This window comes from Carassius gibelio, chromosome A6 (assembly GCF_023724105.1).
Source record: "Carassius gibelio isolate Cgi1373 ecotype wild population from Czech Republic chromosome A6, carGib1.2-hapl.c, whole genome shotgun sequence".
In the NCBI taxonomy this organism is placed as follows: Eukaryota; Metazoa; Chordata; class Actinopteri; order Cypriniformes; family Cyprinidae; genus Carassius; species Carassius gibelio.
The window spans coordinates 18,809,581-18,825,661 of record NC_068376.1 but is presented as its reverse complement, the minus strand read 5'-3'; the positions used below and the strand labels follow the sequence as shown (position 1 = coordinate 18,825,661).

At 36.0% G+C, this 16,081-nt stretch overlaps 1 protein-coding gene across 4 annotated transcripts in view; it reads left to right on the top strand.

Moving 5' to 3' along the window:
- The window catches only part of LOC128015614 (cAMP-specific 3',5'-cyclic phosphodiesterase 4B), a 133,329-nt gene that overhangs the window by 87,763 nt on the left and 29,485 nt on the right, over positions 1–16,081 (top strand). For 3 of the 4 annotated variants that reach the window (XM_052599611.1, XM_052599612.1, XM_052599613.1), the window contains 4 exons: positions 8,676–8,870; positions 9,807–9,843; positions 9,942–10,012; positions 11,505–11,554. In XM_052599611.1, the coding sequence (XP_052455571.1) occupies positions 8,676–8,870; positions 9,807–9,843; positions 9,942–10,012; positions 11,505–11,554 (353 nt within the window). Of the gene's footprint in view, positions 1–2,022; positions 2,246–8,675; positions 8,871–9,806; positions 9,844–9,941; positions 10,013–11,504; positions 11,555–16,081 lie in introns of those variants that run through there. The other variant, XM_052599614.1, reaches the window with a different exon arrangement.

The following is a 16,081-nucleotide window of genomic DNA, read 5'->3' as shown; positions in this document are numbered from 1 at the left end:
TCTGCCATCTAGTGGGCAGTACAGTTTTATCAGCATAAGTAGTTATAGCATTCCAGATTTCTGTGTACTACAAACCCTTGAGCACCAAACAGCCATGTCTTTTTGGATGATTTTATTTCAAAAATTGTAATTAAAATCATTAAATTGATGCGATTAAATAAGAAACCAAATTAAATAAATGATTTAACTGCAGGTATAATTGTGGCTTCTGAGGATAGTTTAGTGAGTGAAGTGTATGAAGTCAAAAATATTAACTATTAGGTTCTTACACATTTAAATTAGACACATTTTGATGGATGATGTTTAATTGTTTCGTTTCGACAGGCAGTTTTGTGAAATATTTTCACACTGAGTCAACTCTGAATTAACACTAGCCTGTTTGACCCAGTCTTGTTTTTCTTATTATAATCAGTTTTAAGGCAGACAGATCTTTCCATGCGCTGCCATTGTCTTTTCTGCTCCTCTGCTCAGCTCAGACTTCACACTTATAAATTGTTTTGTCTTGTGTCAAAGTTTTCTCTATTTAGCTTCATATGTGTCTCTTCACGAAAGGTCTGTGATCTTTAATGGTATTTTATAAGATGACGAAATTAACTCTTTAATCCACACAGCACGTCATCACACATCAAACAGTGACTTGTAAAGTAGGAAAGACTCTTAAGGGGGAATGATTGGAATGTTTTGTGATCCTATAATGCAAAACACACTTCTTCTCATTGATGGTAATAATGTTTCCAGGAGTGGTTTCTCTTTTGTTTTTTGTGTGTTTTTTTTTTACTATGTTTTAGTCTGCGTTACAAAACTTCATGCGCTTCATGTTCCACATGCTCATAAAAAATAAAAATAAAAACACTGTATATAATGGCATACAGTGTTGTTTCAATTGTATCTTTATTTTCAGTTTAAAAAAAATACAAAACTTGGATTTATAGGCATGCAAGGTAAAAACAAGACCCGAAACACAAGCTCATGCAGTTTTGTCTTCCGCTGTATACCAAAGTTCAGATTTGATAACCTCTGACCCTTGAATTCACAGAGACATTTGAGCAATAGGAGGTTCTAAGTATTCTAAGTGTTTTGTTTCAGTTAAGGTGATTGCAGCTTAAGAAACGTAACAATCAATCAATAGATAGGCTACATACAGTACATGCATAAATAATAATAATAAATGTAAAATACAGAAATACAAAAATAAATACATTTAGCTTTAACTCTGTCAACTTTAACTGTCTGAACTGAAGTTTGAATCTGTTAGCTGTCTGTCAAACCATTATGCAAACAGTTATATAGTACAGACAGAACATACTAAATAATAATGCAATTTGCTTATAATTATTTTCATATTTTTGACAAAAATCTAAAATCAGTTGTTTAAGGGAATTTAGGCATCACAGCATTATAATGTGCAGGACAAAAAATATTTTATTTTTATAAGAATTTATTTGTAACATCATTATTTGTAGTAGTAAATCTATTTTTAAAAAATCTAAGATTTTAAAAAATTAACTTTGAGTGGGCAAAGGTATAATTAAAAAGTAAAAAAGGCAACATGAATATGCCATTATCGACATTTTTTTAACGTATTACTTTCTCAGTGCATTAGCAATAATTATTCATAATTTAATTAGGTGGATACAAACAGATTGCAGTGTAGTAACTCTCAGTGCTCACACATAGATTTGGATGTACTGTGTGGTAAGTTCCTTATCATTATAGCTCAGAAGTATCACCACAGTTCATCACTGAAATAGACAGCGGTTCATTTCAAAAGTCCCAAATAACCCAAAACATTTTTACACTTCTTCAAAAGTATCCCTACCATGATTGGAGGCATTCAGAAAGTGATTCTGGAATGTTGTATGCTCATTAGAATACATTGTTTTTTATTCTATTTTTGTCTACAAATGCCATTTAGGAATGAAACTTCTCATTTGTTCAGACATTCCGACTCCCTGTTGAGAGCTCCGCCCCGGGTTTCATGTGCGGCCGTGTTCTCTCTCAGAGAGCTGAGTTGAGTTGTAGCGTAGCTGGACTTCAAAAGGAAGTGGCTGTGTGGTGAAGTTGAGCTCTGTGGGAGGGCACTAAGTGTTAGGGGAGTCGTGCAGTGGAGACGCTACTAGAGCGCGCTGAACAGCACAGCGGTGTGTCTCAGGGCCATGCTCCGCAGGTCGCCCTGCCACAGAGGCAGGGTTCACTTTGACTTCAGTGAGGAGGTGGTGAAGAGGCTGCACACCTCCACCTTAAGGTCAGAACTAACCTCCTCTTTCTCTCTCTCTCTCTCTCTCTCTGTTATGTCCCAGACTCTGTGTGGTTCACATGCTTCCACACACTCTCTCTTCCTCTCTGTTTTTAATTTCTTCTGCTGGCTTATGTATATGGTACTACTTTAAACATGGGCCACTCTTTGTCCATCTCTCAGCCTGTCTACGTCATGAATTTCAGTGCCTTTCTTCAGGACCCTTGTCACACAGCGATCAGATGTCCTGTCCTTTACTCCCGAACCAGATCTTCATCTATAGTATCACTTTCTGTACGTTTTCTTATTCTCCCTCCCCTTTTTCTGGGCTTATTTTTGAGTTCCTTGTGATGAATTGTTGTTTCTCAAGCAGTTTGTGAATGTGTTTGTAAGTAAACTGAGCTCTGTGTTTATATAAGAGTCAAACTGTTCACAGCTGTTGTACATTTTCCATCAGGTTATTGTGTGCATGCAATGGATCGGACGTTGTACGCGCTCTTTGTGCTCCTGATATCAATTGATACATTCACCTCTACTGTAATTTCAAACCTGAGAGCTGTTTGTGCTTTACTTTGTTTAGGTAAACATCACCACAGCTTTAGCTCAATTTCAAACTAAAATAAGCTTCCCCAATGATAATTTTTTTTTTTTTTTTTTATTCTGTGTTATTGTAGTATAATGGAGATACTATTATGCTGTTATACTATTATTATAACATACTATTATAACATACTATACAGTTTTTATTAATAGTTTGAACATTTTGTTTTTTTTATTTTCCATGTTATTGTAGTTAAGGTTAAGATTTCAGTAATTTTGGGAGTGCTTTTGTCATTTTGTCTTTAAATTATTAATTCAGTTTTAATTTTAGTTATTTTAGTCCATCAAGTAATGCACTTTTAAATGGTCTTTTTTGTTTTTTGTTTGTTAACTATAATAACCTTAATTCAGTCATTCCATGGCCCATTCATTCATGTATGTATGTATCCTATGTACTGTATGTAAACATTCAGTGTTCAAACTTTTAATCAGCTCTGCGATTTGTTACATGCTTCAGTTTTTCCGTTTGTATGAGTGCACGGTTTCTTCAGTTATGAATATATCTTTGTGTCAATCTGTAATGCATGTTTATATACACTCTATTTGTCAAACAACTGAATCAATGAGTTTGTGAACATCTGGGTTTACACACAGCCTACTCTGACGTCCGTCATAGGAGACCATGTGTAAAGGTCTCCAAATGCCAACAAAGATTATCTCCACGTTTGATGGATTTGTGCTAATAGGCAGAAATGTGTGGCTTGAAACTGGCCTTTGTGAAATACTTTTACCTTATAAGTTCAAAATCTCTGAACTGAACCTTTAAAATATACTCATGCATAATATACAAAACATGTTACCATATAAAATTATTTATAAATGATCATCTGAAATGACTTTGTTTGGTTTAAACTTGTGTATTCTGGTGGATGCAGTCATATTAAATCATTGTTATTTTAATAATAAAAAAGGCAAACTTGTTGTTATGCATTTACTATCATAACTTTAGTCTTAAAGTATGTCTGTGTGGTTAATGATCTAAACATACTGTCCAGGTTAGAAAAAAGCAAATATAAATTTGACATTGGGACCAGGGATTTCAACAAGTCACCAGCGATTACTCTTGGGGGTGTTTCTCCTGCGATTAGTCTACTAAAGTTGGCACAAACAAACATCCTCTTGCATACCAACTGTTTTTTTGTTTTTTTTTTCAAAACAACCACGTCATCTCAAATTATCCTCAGAGTTGGGCATCTATTTGTTCCGAAATATGTCATGGAAAAATAGCATTCTGCATTTTTCAGTCTCATAGAAAGCCATTTAAAGCAGGGTCCACAGCCTTGAATATTCTCACGGACCGGATCATATGAACTTCCCTCCTCTGTCTCTGAGTTTCTGATGCCGGAGTAGAATCCAGTGCAACTTGCCTTAGAAGTCCCCTTCTTCCCCACAAACACGTGAGCCAATCCAGCATTACAACAGATCTACGATGTCTGATAATGTAGTAATTTAATAAATGTTACAGTGAAGTGTCATTTTGTCAAACAGTTCCACTAACAGACAGAGGAACTGAAAATGTATGTGAGGCAAAGAGACCTTGTGATTCGAAACCCATTCCAATTTCTCACTGTGTAAAGATGGACCGTTGCTAGAGTGGAGGCCATGACACTTAAAGCAAAGTATACAAGTAGCGGATGTCTTTTGGAGCTTCTCTGTAAATTACCTGTATTGTTGTGTTGTACAGTATGTGCTACCAGACTGTGACTCAACAGCAGTCACAGGATAATTAGATGCTTACTGGAAACAACATCCTATCCTTTTAGTTTCATGGTGAAAATATAAACACTAAACATCTTTATTCTATTTAAGTGCTGAAAAACATTTTCATTAGCTTAAATCCATGTGATGTTCTTTCTCTGTCTTGTAGGAGGGGTCTTGTATCAGCCTGAAGGGGTTTATTCTGAGAGAACAACTGGCTGGATGTACATTATCCTGCTTATTACATGGCTACTTGCCACATGAGTAAATAACTAGACACAAAGTATTGATTCGAGTTGAAATATTTGAACGCAAAGCTTCCGTGAAGACAGCAGTTGTGAGCAAGTGGCAAGTTCAACTAGATGGACATTTAAGGGAAACGGTGAAGGCAAGCCACTTATTACACGACATTTCACATTATAAATTAGTAAAGCAATAAAAGATTTAAGACGAAAATTTTATTAGTTATTATTAGTTATTTTCTAATCCGTTACGGCGTACAAAACAATCGTAGCAGAATGCAGCAGCAACGTTTGTATGAAATGAGAGTGCGAGTCCGCGATACCAGGATGAAATTATTAAATAATTGTACACCATTTTGAATCGAGTTTTAATATTTTATTAGCTAAACAAACACAAAGCTTCCACCAAGAAAAACTGTTCCTAGAAAGAGTACAGCGCCAACTTTTCCCTGGCAACATTTTCACTGAATATAAATATAAGTAGTAAAATTACTAATACTAAAACTGAAACCAAAAATAAATGAAAACTTAAATAAAAGAAGAAGAAGAAAAAAACCTCATAACAAAATAACAAAAACTTAAATTGAAAGTAATAATTGCAGCTATAAAATAAAAGTGGATTTTTACTACTCTCTAGAATGAGAATAACCATTCCCTGGAGCCTACCAAGAAGTAGCACAATCATGGTTCATGGTTGTGATGCAAATAAAGTTGGCAAATGGCTAAACTTCACATCCTAAATCACCACATCATAGAAAACTGCACTCATTAGTGGATTCAATGGGGTCTTTATGTTGTGAGATGTCAATTTGGCCATTTTACAAGTTGTGCTTAACTTGTACTTAATTTAGGATTGTTAATTTCCTGTTAATGTAAAGCTACTATCACCCTTTACATGAACTCTGTCATTATAATGTCATGGGAATCAGAGATACTGGTTACAGCTGAGGTCAGAGGCTTCTTTCTCTCTCTTGACCTCTCCAGGGAGCTCAGATGACCCCGAGTGAATTTTGCTTTAGACATGACAGCTACTTTATGAAACTGCCTGGCAGACTCACATTGAACATTTGTTACGAATAATTTCCATTTAAAGGAAACTGTAAAAAAAATAAGTGCAATAAAAAAAGCCACAGTGAAAAAAACACAACTGCCAGTCAGTCAGTTTCTGTGAAAGTGTTTTTTTTTTTCTGGCTTTGCATGATCTGTTTAGATTATTTTGTTCAGCATTTGATGTTGAGTCAATGGCGGGTTTTGCTTTATATCATAAAGCCTCTGTATAGTGGAGTAAATGATCGAGCAGGCTGAATGTACTGCATATTGTCCAGAGAGAAATCACCAAAATGTAAACCTGTTTCAGTTTTTTTGTAAGCAGTGTTGTTTACAGAATCGTCACACCCTTCCTTGATGTTCACATTTGAGCTTTGTAGCATAAGCATTAAAGAACTAAGTTGTGTTATAACTATTTTATAATGATGGGTGTTATTAAAGACAATAGTCAATGTAGTAACCCCCGAAATCACTTTTTTTTCTGTATAAAGCCGCAGCAGCAGACATGTTGCTTCTTCACTTGCTGGTGTTGCTTGGGCATGCACAAAGAAACAAGCATTGCGGACACATCAGAAAATCACTTGTGGTTTTCCTTCTTAGTAGTGCAGTTTCTAGTGCAGTCATATCTGACTAATGATCTCATTTATCAAATAAGCATTTTGGTTAATGCTTTCCAATTGCATTGTACTTTTGTGTAACAATAACAACTATATTGATAAAAAAAACAAAATAACGTCTGAGGAAACTCAAGCATACTGTACTTTGTACTCAGTTTAATATACTCATATTAATGTTTTGTGCTCAGTTGGTAGAGTATTGCGTTATACGATGATATGTAATCATGCAATCATTGGTTCGATCCCAGACAACGCACATGCTCATAAAATGTATATGCTCTATAAATCATAATTTTGCATGATTTCTGTGAAGGGTAGGTTTAGGAGTGGGGTTAGGTGTGGTCACTCAAACGAATAAGCCACCTAGTAAAAAAAATGTCCGAATTACTGTGAGATTGGTGTAAAAAGTCCACACATTGCATTTAAATAAACATACATTTTGATTGGTAATGACGTTTTATGTCATTTCATGATGATACGGAACATGATACTATCATTATTTTTATGCCAGCTAGAGGTACTTAACTTTAAAATGTAAATCTAGGTAGTAATAAGGTGCTTACACAAACAACCTATATGGTCGTTTTTTGTTTGAGGACAGGCTTAAACAGAAATACATAAAGTAAAGAAGACACATACGGTGGCTGAGAGAGCTCAATGCACTGCAAAAAACAAAAAAAAAAAAAAACATTCAAATAGAAAAAAAACACACCTGCAAACTAAGAAAACATCTTCATCAATCTGAAGACACACATGCTGCAACTACCCACAACAAAATCAAATAAAATTGGTAATTGCAAATATTTTAATTTGTATGTGTTTTTTATTTGCAGCGCGTTGAGCTTTCTCGGCCATCGTAAGCACAAAATAGAAACATTTGCAAAAAGATGAGGGATATATTGATTGTAATCACAAGACAGAGGCAGAATACATAAACACTTCAATAGGGCCAAGTAAACAGATGCATTTATAATTGAGTTTTTGAAGAATTCCGGTGTCTAGAGGCTGTGGCGCTTTATCGATTTATTTTTCAAGGAGGATAATCTAAACTTCTGAAATAACAAACCTAGAATAATTGTCCAGGCTGTTATTTAAATATGTTATTTCCCAACAATTATCAGACCCCATTTGTATCAAAACCTGGGTTAACATTCTTATTTACATATTTGAGGTGTTAGTGTCATAGACTGATTAAACATAGCACACAACCTGTTTATATAATGACTTGTTTCACTCTTGCACATCACTTGCACTTATTCCTGACTGTACAATCTAATTTGTCCTGAATACATGTTCTCAGACCATGACTGCATGAAATGTGCTTACCCCTTTTTAAAAAATACAAGTGTGAAACACTCCTTTGCTGGGTTTAAAAAGGCGATAAACTGGGGTTAAGTGCAGTGTGAAAAGCACAAATGGTTGTTGTGAATGGCTGGCCAACAGGAAAAGGAAGCACAATAGGAGGATGTTGATTCAGTGTTGGCTGTTGGTTGTCAGACAGCGGACCTCCGCGTTGATCAGGACATTCAGCAATGTTTCCATAACTCTCGTTATCATTAGAGAAATATTCGAATAGCATTTATCAAATTGATGCATGTATGTGTGGTGTGTGTGTGTTGTAGTAAATTTCCATTGGTCAACAGCAACAAAACAAGGAACTGGTTTTCAATGGTTCTCCTATTCTCTAGTTTTTTTTTGTTTTTTTTACTTTGAGACTCTCCAGTGTTTTCAGCCACAGCGAAAGGTCACCAAACCTGAGTGGTGTAAAGACTACGCTACTTCCTCTGAAATCACAAGCACATCTGAACCAAACAGATTTTTTTTTAACTGTTTATTTGACTTGAACGTAATGCGTTTCCCCTGCTTCTCTTCTTTCTGATGTGGGCTCCACTATGTTTCCCATATGGTTTGGAAAGATGAGACACGCTTCCGCCCCAAGTGCTGGGAATCTTTGAGACTTTCCAGAGCTCTCCGGTCCCAGAGGACAGCTTGTGTATTTCTCCTGAATTTTTTTCATTAAGCCATATATAACTTTGAATCTTGCGGATTGCCAAGGTGGATCAGTATTGACTTGTTTTTGGTTTCGAATGAACAGTCTTAGTCATCAGTAAAAGAAAAGTGTGTCAAGTACTAGAGATAATATCACGTATGTTAAAATAACAGCATTCCAAGACCGTTAAACAGACGTATGTGTTCTGACCTACATTTTAATGTATTTTGTTTTTCGGTTTTCAGCTTTGATGTTGAAAATGGCCCGTCTGCAAGCTGCAGTCCTCTGGACCCCCAGGCCTCACCAGGTTCTGGCCTGGTTCTGCACGCAAACTTTCCCAGCCACAACCAGCGGCGAGAGTCCTTCCTCTACCGCTCAGACAGCGACTATGACCTCTCACCTAAGTCAATGTCTCGAAATTCTTCTATCGTCTCAGAACTGTAAGTAAAGTTGTTTTTTGTTTTTTTTAAATGTTAAGAGCTACCTTTTTTATGTATTGAACCAGTTGAAAACCAGCCTAAAATGGTTTACTGGTCTTGTCTTCCAAACTGAACTGGTTTGCAGGCCCCTAGAGATGTTATATCAGCTAAGACCAGCAAACATCCATAGCTTGGTTCAAGCTTTTTCTTTTTCACTTTCGTACTTTTTCACAACAGAAATTACTGAATCATCTTCACTAATGAGTCATGTTACTTGGAAGCCACTTTAAAATTTATTTTTCACCACATCTAAAGTTGTTTAATAAGCCTCGTTTTTCATTAACACTAGTATTTCTGTTTCCAAACTTTTCTGCGGGGCAAAGGTGGAGGCGGGGCTGATTAGTGGAGTTGATTTATGCGCTACTGCTCACGGCGGTGAGATTTGCATGCCAGAGCGTATCTCAATCAAGGCCTTATTTCCCAAGCCTTCTGGCAGCTACTGGCTGGAATTATACAAGAACGCATTTTCCAGAGCGTTAGATGCCAAATATCTGTTGAACTCTGAGGAATGTGTTGGATTGTTCTTGGAAACCCCATTTTTTTTGGTGCCATTTATGGCCCTGATAGTGAACGGAACCTCATCTGACAAGTGCGTCTGATGGGTGAAATATTACTGACTGGAACTAGATATTTACCATGTAAAAAATGCAAGATGGGAATTTAGCAAGACTGGATTAGAGTTTGCTAAGCTATCTGGTTGTTAGTAAGTGATGTCAGCCTGAAAGGCAAAGTCATTTCAGAAAAAGAGCCAGACTTCTTTTCTGGATTCAAATTAACCAAAGCATTGCTCACAATGAGATCAAGAACATCAATTAAAATAAAGGCTCATTTTATTTTTCATGACTTTGTTTGAGTGTTGACTTCTCTGGATGTTAATGTATTCTCACTTGATTACAGGCATGGGGATGACTTGATAGTCACACCTTTTGCTCAGGTAAACACATCAGTGTCATGTTTCTTTAAAGATTGCATTTCAAATGGACATGTGCTTGGTTCACCTTACAGTTTTACGTTATTTCTGTCTTTTTCTAGGTTCTAGCAAGCCTTCGAAGTGTCAGAAACAACTTTACTGTCTTGACCAACGTTCAGTGTGCATCTAATAAGTGAGTGTTATTGTAAACAGAATCTATATGTTAATCCAAATAATTATAATCCAATGGTCCATTCAAATACATTAAAATTAACTTTTTTTTTTGTATTTGAAAAATAGTTAATTTTTTTAAGGATTGTTCTATGTTCAAAAATAATAAATGAATCTGTTCTGTTGATTACAGAAAAGTCTGCAAAATATTTTAGACTTGTGCCACAGTTAAAAAAAAGCTGCACATGCAGTAATGGACTTACAGTTAGTGTCTATAAGGGCAAAGTATTGTATTGTAATACAAATTACAAATAAAAATACACACTGTATTAGACATTACACCACAAAACTTTATCCATGTTCACACGAGACTAGAATTTCTTACTATGCTGAAGAATACAAATGTTTAAAACTTAAATCTGATCTCCTTTTATCTCCTTTGAGAATATATAAAGCTACCAGACCTTGTCACTTTCACATGATGCATGCGATGAAACCAGAGAGGAATATGATGGAAGTTCACTATCCACAAAATACTGTTTACATGAACCACACTCCACCAGCGGGGATTACCTCAGTAGCGCAGACCAAATAAAAGCTGGGAACAGTTTTCTTAATGCTGCTAAAAGTATTAAAAGCTCAAATAACACACACGTATTGTAAGACGTGATTAATGTAAAAGTTAAGCTTTATAAAATGTACTTTTATAAAAGAAATAGGCTTTATATAATGTAGTAATGTTAGTGTTCATTTGTTTAAACATATTTATTATTATTATTATTATTATTGATATTTTTAATTCAAATTAAATATATATAGACATTTTAATTCTTTTTCTTTTTTGTCAGTCCACACTGTTGTTTGTAAGAGCAACCACAAGAGGGCAGTCTTTCCAATCGTTTGTTTTATGGACTTGGCCACCCATGCACACTCACTGACATTTCACTATAGCCATTTTCCACTTAACATGTTACTAGTTTTCAAGATTTCAAATCCCAGCCCAAAATCAGTTGCCTATGGAGAAGATTTCCACATGCCCCAGATTTCCATTTTTCCACCTGAGCGATGCGGGTAAATTGGGAAAAAAGGTGTTTACTTGCTGTTACTCATGGAACAACTATTTCGCCCTTCCAAATAATCATGAATCTACGTCAGGGCAATTATACCGCACTGTTAGAGGCTTTTGTTGTGCTCTTCACTAGTCTGTACAAGGGCAACCCAGTTCAGATGAACTTAGAGGGAAATTCAACGGTATGTGCGGAAAAGAGGACACTTGAGAAAAAAATATATATATTGCAAAATGCACAGGCTTTAAAAGAGCTTCGTTCATTCTTCTTTAATGTGGAAATATGCTCTGTTCTTTGACATTATGCATCCTGTTACAGTTATAGATGACGCAAAAGAATGGCACCCAGAAGTGTTTGAATTGCAGGGGTTTCCTGCTTGTGTCATAATTGTTTGTGTCTATTTATTCAGCTGCATTTTCAGTAATTCTTCAACATTTTCTCTTGAAGGAGGTCCCCTGTGTCCAACCAGCCACCCATCACCAGAGTGTGCCTACCTGGTAAGTCCCATACCTTCACACCTGTATACATTTATTGAAAATGGGGTCCAATCAATCAAAAATAGGTGCATAGGATAAAAGACCAAAAACAGGTCAATCGTCAAACAAAAAAGACTAGCACTTCTAGCAAATGTATCAAAAATAGTTTTATTCACAGCGTTTATACACGACCATGATGAAGGTCATAGGGCTGAGACATTGTGAATAAATCGATTTTTTATACATTTGCAAGTAGGGAAAGAGTGCAGGATTTATTTCCTTTTTCCTTTGAAAGTGGGGTCCAAAAAACATAGACCACTAGTGAAAATCCTGATATTTGGCATGTTTCAGATTTTTTTAAAATTACAAATGATATTAACAACAAACTGATTTAAAGGAATAGTCTAGCCAAAAAGGAAAATTTAAATATACCTTTAAGCCATCCAAGTTTTAGATTTTTAGAAAAAGAGTTTATTTCTTCATATTGTATTTTTAATTTTTAAAATTCTAAAAACAAATCACATAAAATGCTTTGTTTTCTGGGTTAAACGTGTCAAATCCTAGATATTCAGTATTTACTCTTTAGATTTATGGCATTTCCCATGCTTTCAAAATTACTACATCTTACAGCTCATGAGTTTGTGTGTGTGCCTGTAAACACGCGTTTCGTTGTGCTGTGTTTAAGTATATTTTTAATGATAGAGAGACCTCTTGCCATGCTACGTGACTGCCCACGGCGTTGCCCTCTTGTATCCCTCATCATCACTCATCTCCTCCGCAGCTTCTGCTGATTGGCCCGGCAGTGTTGAAATGTTTAGTAGACTCTACACACACATTCAAGCACGGTGCCCATATTAGTGGCTGTTTTGTCTAGTTGCACAGAACGTGTTAGACTATAGGAAAAGGCCATGGGTGCTACGTGTTGGTCTCTCACATGCATGCACACCTGCCAAATATAATAACACGACGGACAACAGGCCTACCTCAGCAGAAGGCTTTGTATAACGGGTGGGAAAATTCCTCGGAGTTCACTCTCTGTCCTTGAGGATGGCTCCCAGTGTGATATCAGAGAACACGGAACTCAGAGATTTCAGAAAAAACTGTAATCTATGCTATAACTAAACAGTACAAGGCCATTCCTTGGAGCCTCTATTATACAGCTCAAACTGTTTTTTAAGAAATGTCGGCGAGGTGAGGTCATTTCTGAAGGATAATAAGAAAGAGTGTTCCTGTTTAGAGAAGGAAGAGCATTCATAAAAATGCAATCTTCAGCAGGTTTTGTTTAATGAAATGCAAGAATATTATGCAATTGACTGTATTCTTGTAACACATGCATTAAATCATAACTCAAAATCTATAAAACTAAATTAGCTTGGACAAAAGTTTGTGTGAGAGCACTGTCTTGTTTTTTTGTAAAATATGTTCCAAAATATATCAAATGACATATTTTTTCTTGTTTAATCATAACATTGTACTGTCAAACAAATCAAAAAATAAATAAAAAGAGAATTTTTTTTTTTGCAGTGTAAAAAAGTAATAAGATTAGTAATAAGTCCTGATCACATTTTTCTCCCCAAATGAATCCCTTTGTCCTCTCTACTATCTATATAAATAAAAATGGCAAAAGATCCCAAATAAAACACGTTTACGAATTTCAGAAAGCATTTTGGGGGGACATTTGTATCAAATAAAGAAAAATATGTATAGAAAATGTATAGAAAAGATCAAACTGTTAGTATAAAGAATACAGATTGCTGGTTTTGACCTGTACAGTCTGCTTTGGCTGTAATTAGGATGCTGCATTCACAGTTGAAACAATATGTTTCTAGGAAAGATGGAAAAATACAGTGGAAGAGAAGGGATATTGGAATATTGTCTGTGTGTGTATCATTTCTTGTTTCAGTAGGAAAAAGTATAAAGGGGACATGAGTTCAGCTCCACATAACACTGTTGTAGATCCAGTAAAAAGCTGAAAATGCACTTGTAAGATCAATAATGAACATCAATAATCAGGCCATACTGCATTAAATCTGGCCTACAGCAAAGGGACGAGGCCTTCTGTGAGTAATGTGAAAGAAAAGTGGTAAGTGGCATTCTACTGAAGCTAAGAGCATGAGAAATGCAGTTTGTAGGAGTTCCTGTCAGGTGCGGTGAGTTGTGATTGACGTCAGTCAGCTTGAATGCGGCTTTGTTGACTTCCTCTTAAACCAGGTGGACTGAGATTCACTTCCCGATTCTCTTAAGGCTTGATCGCTCTCTGATAAATGCCTGCTATGCTGCCTGTTGAGTAAAACGTCATACATACTCACCTCTTAGCAAGCTGTTCGATTTTAATTATGTTGAAAATATGCAATCGTCATGCAGAATTCATGCATTTGTTTACAACATAAATGACACATAACTTGACTGCTTAAAGCTAATGTATCATACATTTTATAGTATGCTACTGTATGTAAGATATATTCCAATTTTTTTTTATATAAAGCCCTGCCATTGCAGAAGCATAGATACAGTACTTTCTCTTCTTTTCCAAAATGTAGTGCGCTGCCTACAGAGGCAATATTTTAAGGGATCAAAATTGCTTATGATGTGATGGTTCTACATTATGCTTCCTTCTGAAATACCTTGTTTAGCAAAATTAAAAGGCAGCATCATATGTATTTTTAACAGAAAAGGCAATCCTGCAATGCATTGTAATGAGTAAAAAAAGAAAAGAAAACCTTGTTTCAAAACCAAAAAGTAGCGAATAATTATTATTTATTTTTTTTGCTAAAAGTGTTATCAATGTTTTGTCCTATTTTATCCGCTGATAAAAATTGCTCTGATAGTGTTTGCAACAATATATTTCCATTGTGTCATTATTATTATAGACTCGGTGTGGACTTCACTATTCTCATAGAATTAAAATGAATATCACTTTATAATTGTTATAGTTAACATCCTTTAGCATTGCAACATGGTAATGTCAAACTCCATTGAAATGAATAGTGACTCTGACGTTTTGTGGCTTTTTTGTTGCTTCCTGTGTAGAAAGTTCCAAATAGCTTCTCAAATACCTTCTGTTACTGTTAGAGGCAGTTCACACAGATTGTGTTTTATCATTTCTCTGCCCTGCTTCTATGTAAACATGAGGTAGATAGATGTGTTAGCACTCTTATCTTGCATCTTGTATGACACAGCGCAGTAAAACTGTGACATTTAGGTTAAAAGGAATTCAACTTAGAAAGGTAATCTTGCGGGTTATTGTTTTCTAGCTCCACTGCCCTGCGTTGTGTGTTTTTAACAGAAAGTTTTTGCAATGACAAGGCTGTTTAGTTATTAATTGATATATTTAAATGCAGATAGAGGGACTAATCTGAAAGGAAACAATGACAGTAATCTCCCATTCACAATGTAATCCCCCAATGCATGTAGAACTGTAGTGATGTAACCATGTCAGAGACAATGAGACTGAGCCACTGACTTTCTGCATGCACCTATACTGCCTCCTGTGTGTCATGCAAACAGGGTCATTGGGCAGGAAGGAGAGCGCAGATTTTTCCTGTTTTTCCCATACCGCTGGAATCCTCCGGAACCCAGGAGGTGTTTTTCAGTGCGCGGGTGTTAATTCCTCACACACGCAGGTCGTGAGATGAACTTGCCTGTGGCTTAATGACCAAATGGGAAAAATAGGATGTAGACTGACAAACACCATTGTCTTCTCTTTCAACACAAACTGATATGGACACACACATGCTCATAATGACTGCTGGATCAGGTGCCTCTGGTTTGTTGCATTGTATATACTGTGAGCTAAAAGAGTTGAAAAATATAGCGTGCATTCCTTTTGTGACTATAGCATCTGAAGAATATAAACCAATGTCTTTTTCCACATTAGTTTATATGAACGGTTCATTTGTCCATGATTTATGATGTATGAGGAATTTGTTGTGATGGCCAGAATTTCTGGATCTCTCCGTCTCCGGCAATGGGAATGTTTTCAGTGTTTTTGTGAGCTCGGGAAAGTCACAGGTAAAACTTTGCCATTGTTCATGCTGAGGAGAGCAGTTAACGACTGCAGCAGCTGATCTAGGGTTAGGGCAAGATGAGGAGGAGATTAGGATCTCGAGAACCGATCATAGATCAACATCTAGAGTATTTACAGAGAAGGCAGATTAGCCCGGAGTTTTTTTCTTACGCCCTGTGAGAGATACGTTTCAGAGAAAAATACAGTAGCAGTGTTTGTTTGACTATAGTTTACTTTATGAGATTAAATCGCGGTAGACATCTCCGCACGTACATATTTCTTTACAGAAAACATCGTCATTTATGAAGATTGCATCACCTCGGGCAGAGCCAGTAGAAGGGTTCATGGCATATTGTTAGTATCATTATTGTTTCATAAACTATGATTTTAAGCAAGGGAATGTATTAGGTTCCTTGTTCTCATCTTCCTTGATCTCGGTGTTCAAGGACTTTCCGATAAAACTTTTACTTGTTATACAGTTGAGCATAATTCAGGGTGTGGAAGCACACAGTGAACTTATATAGCATGCACACCTTACATGT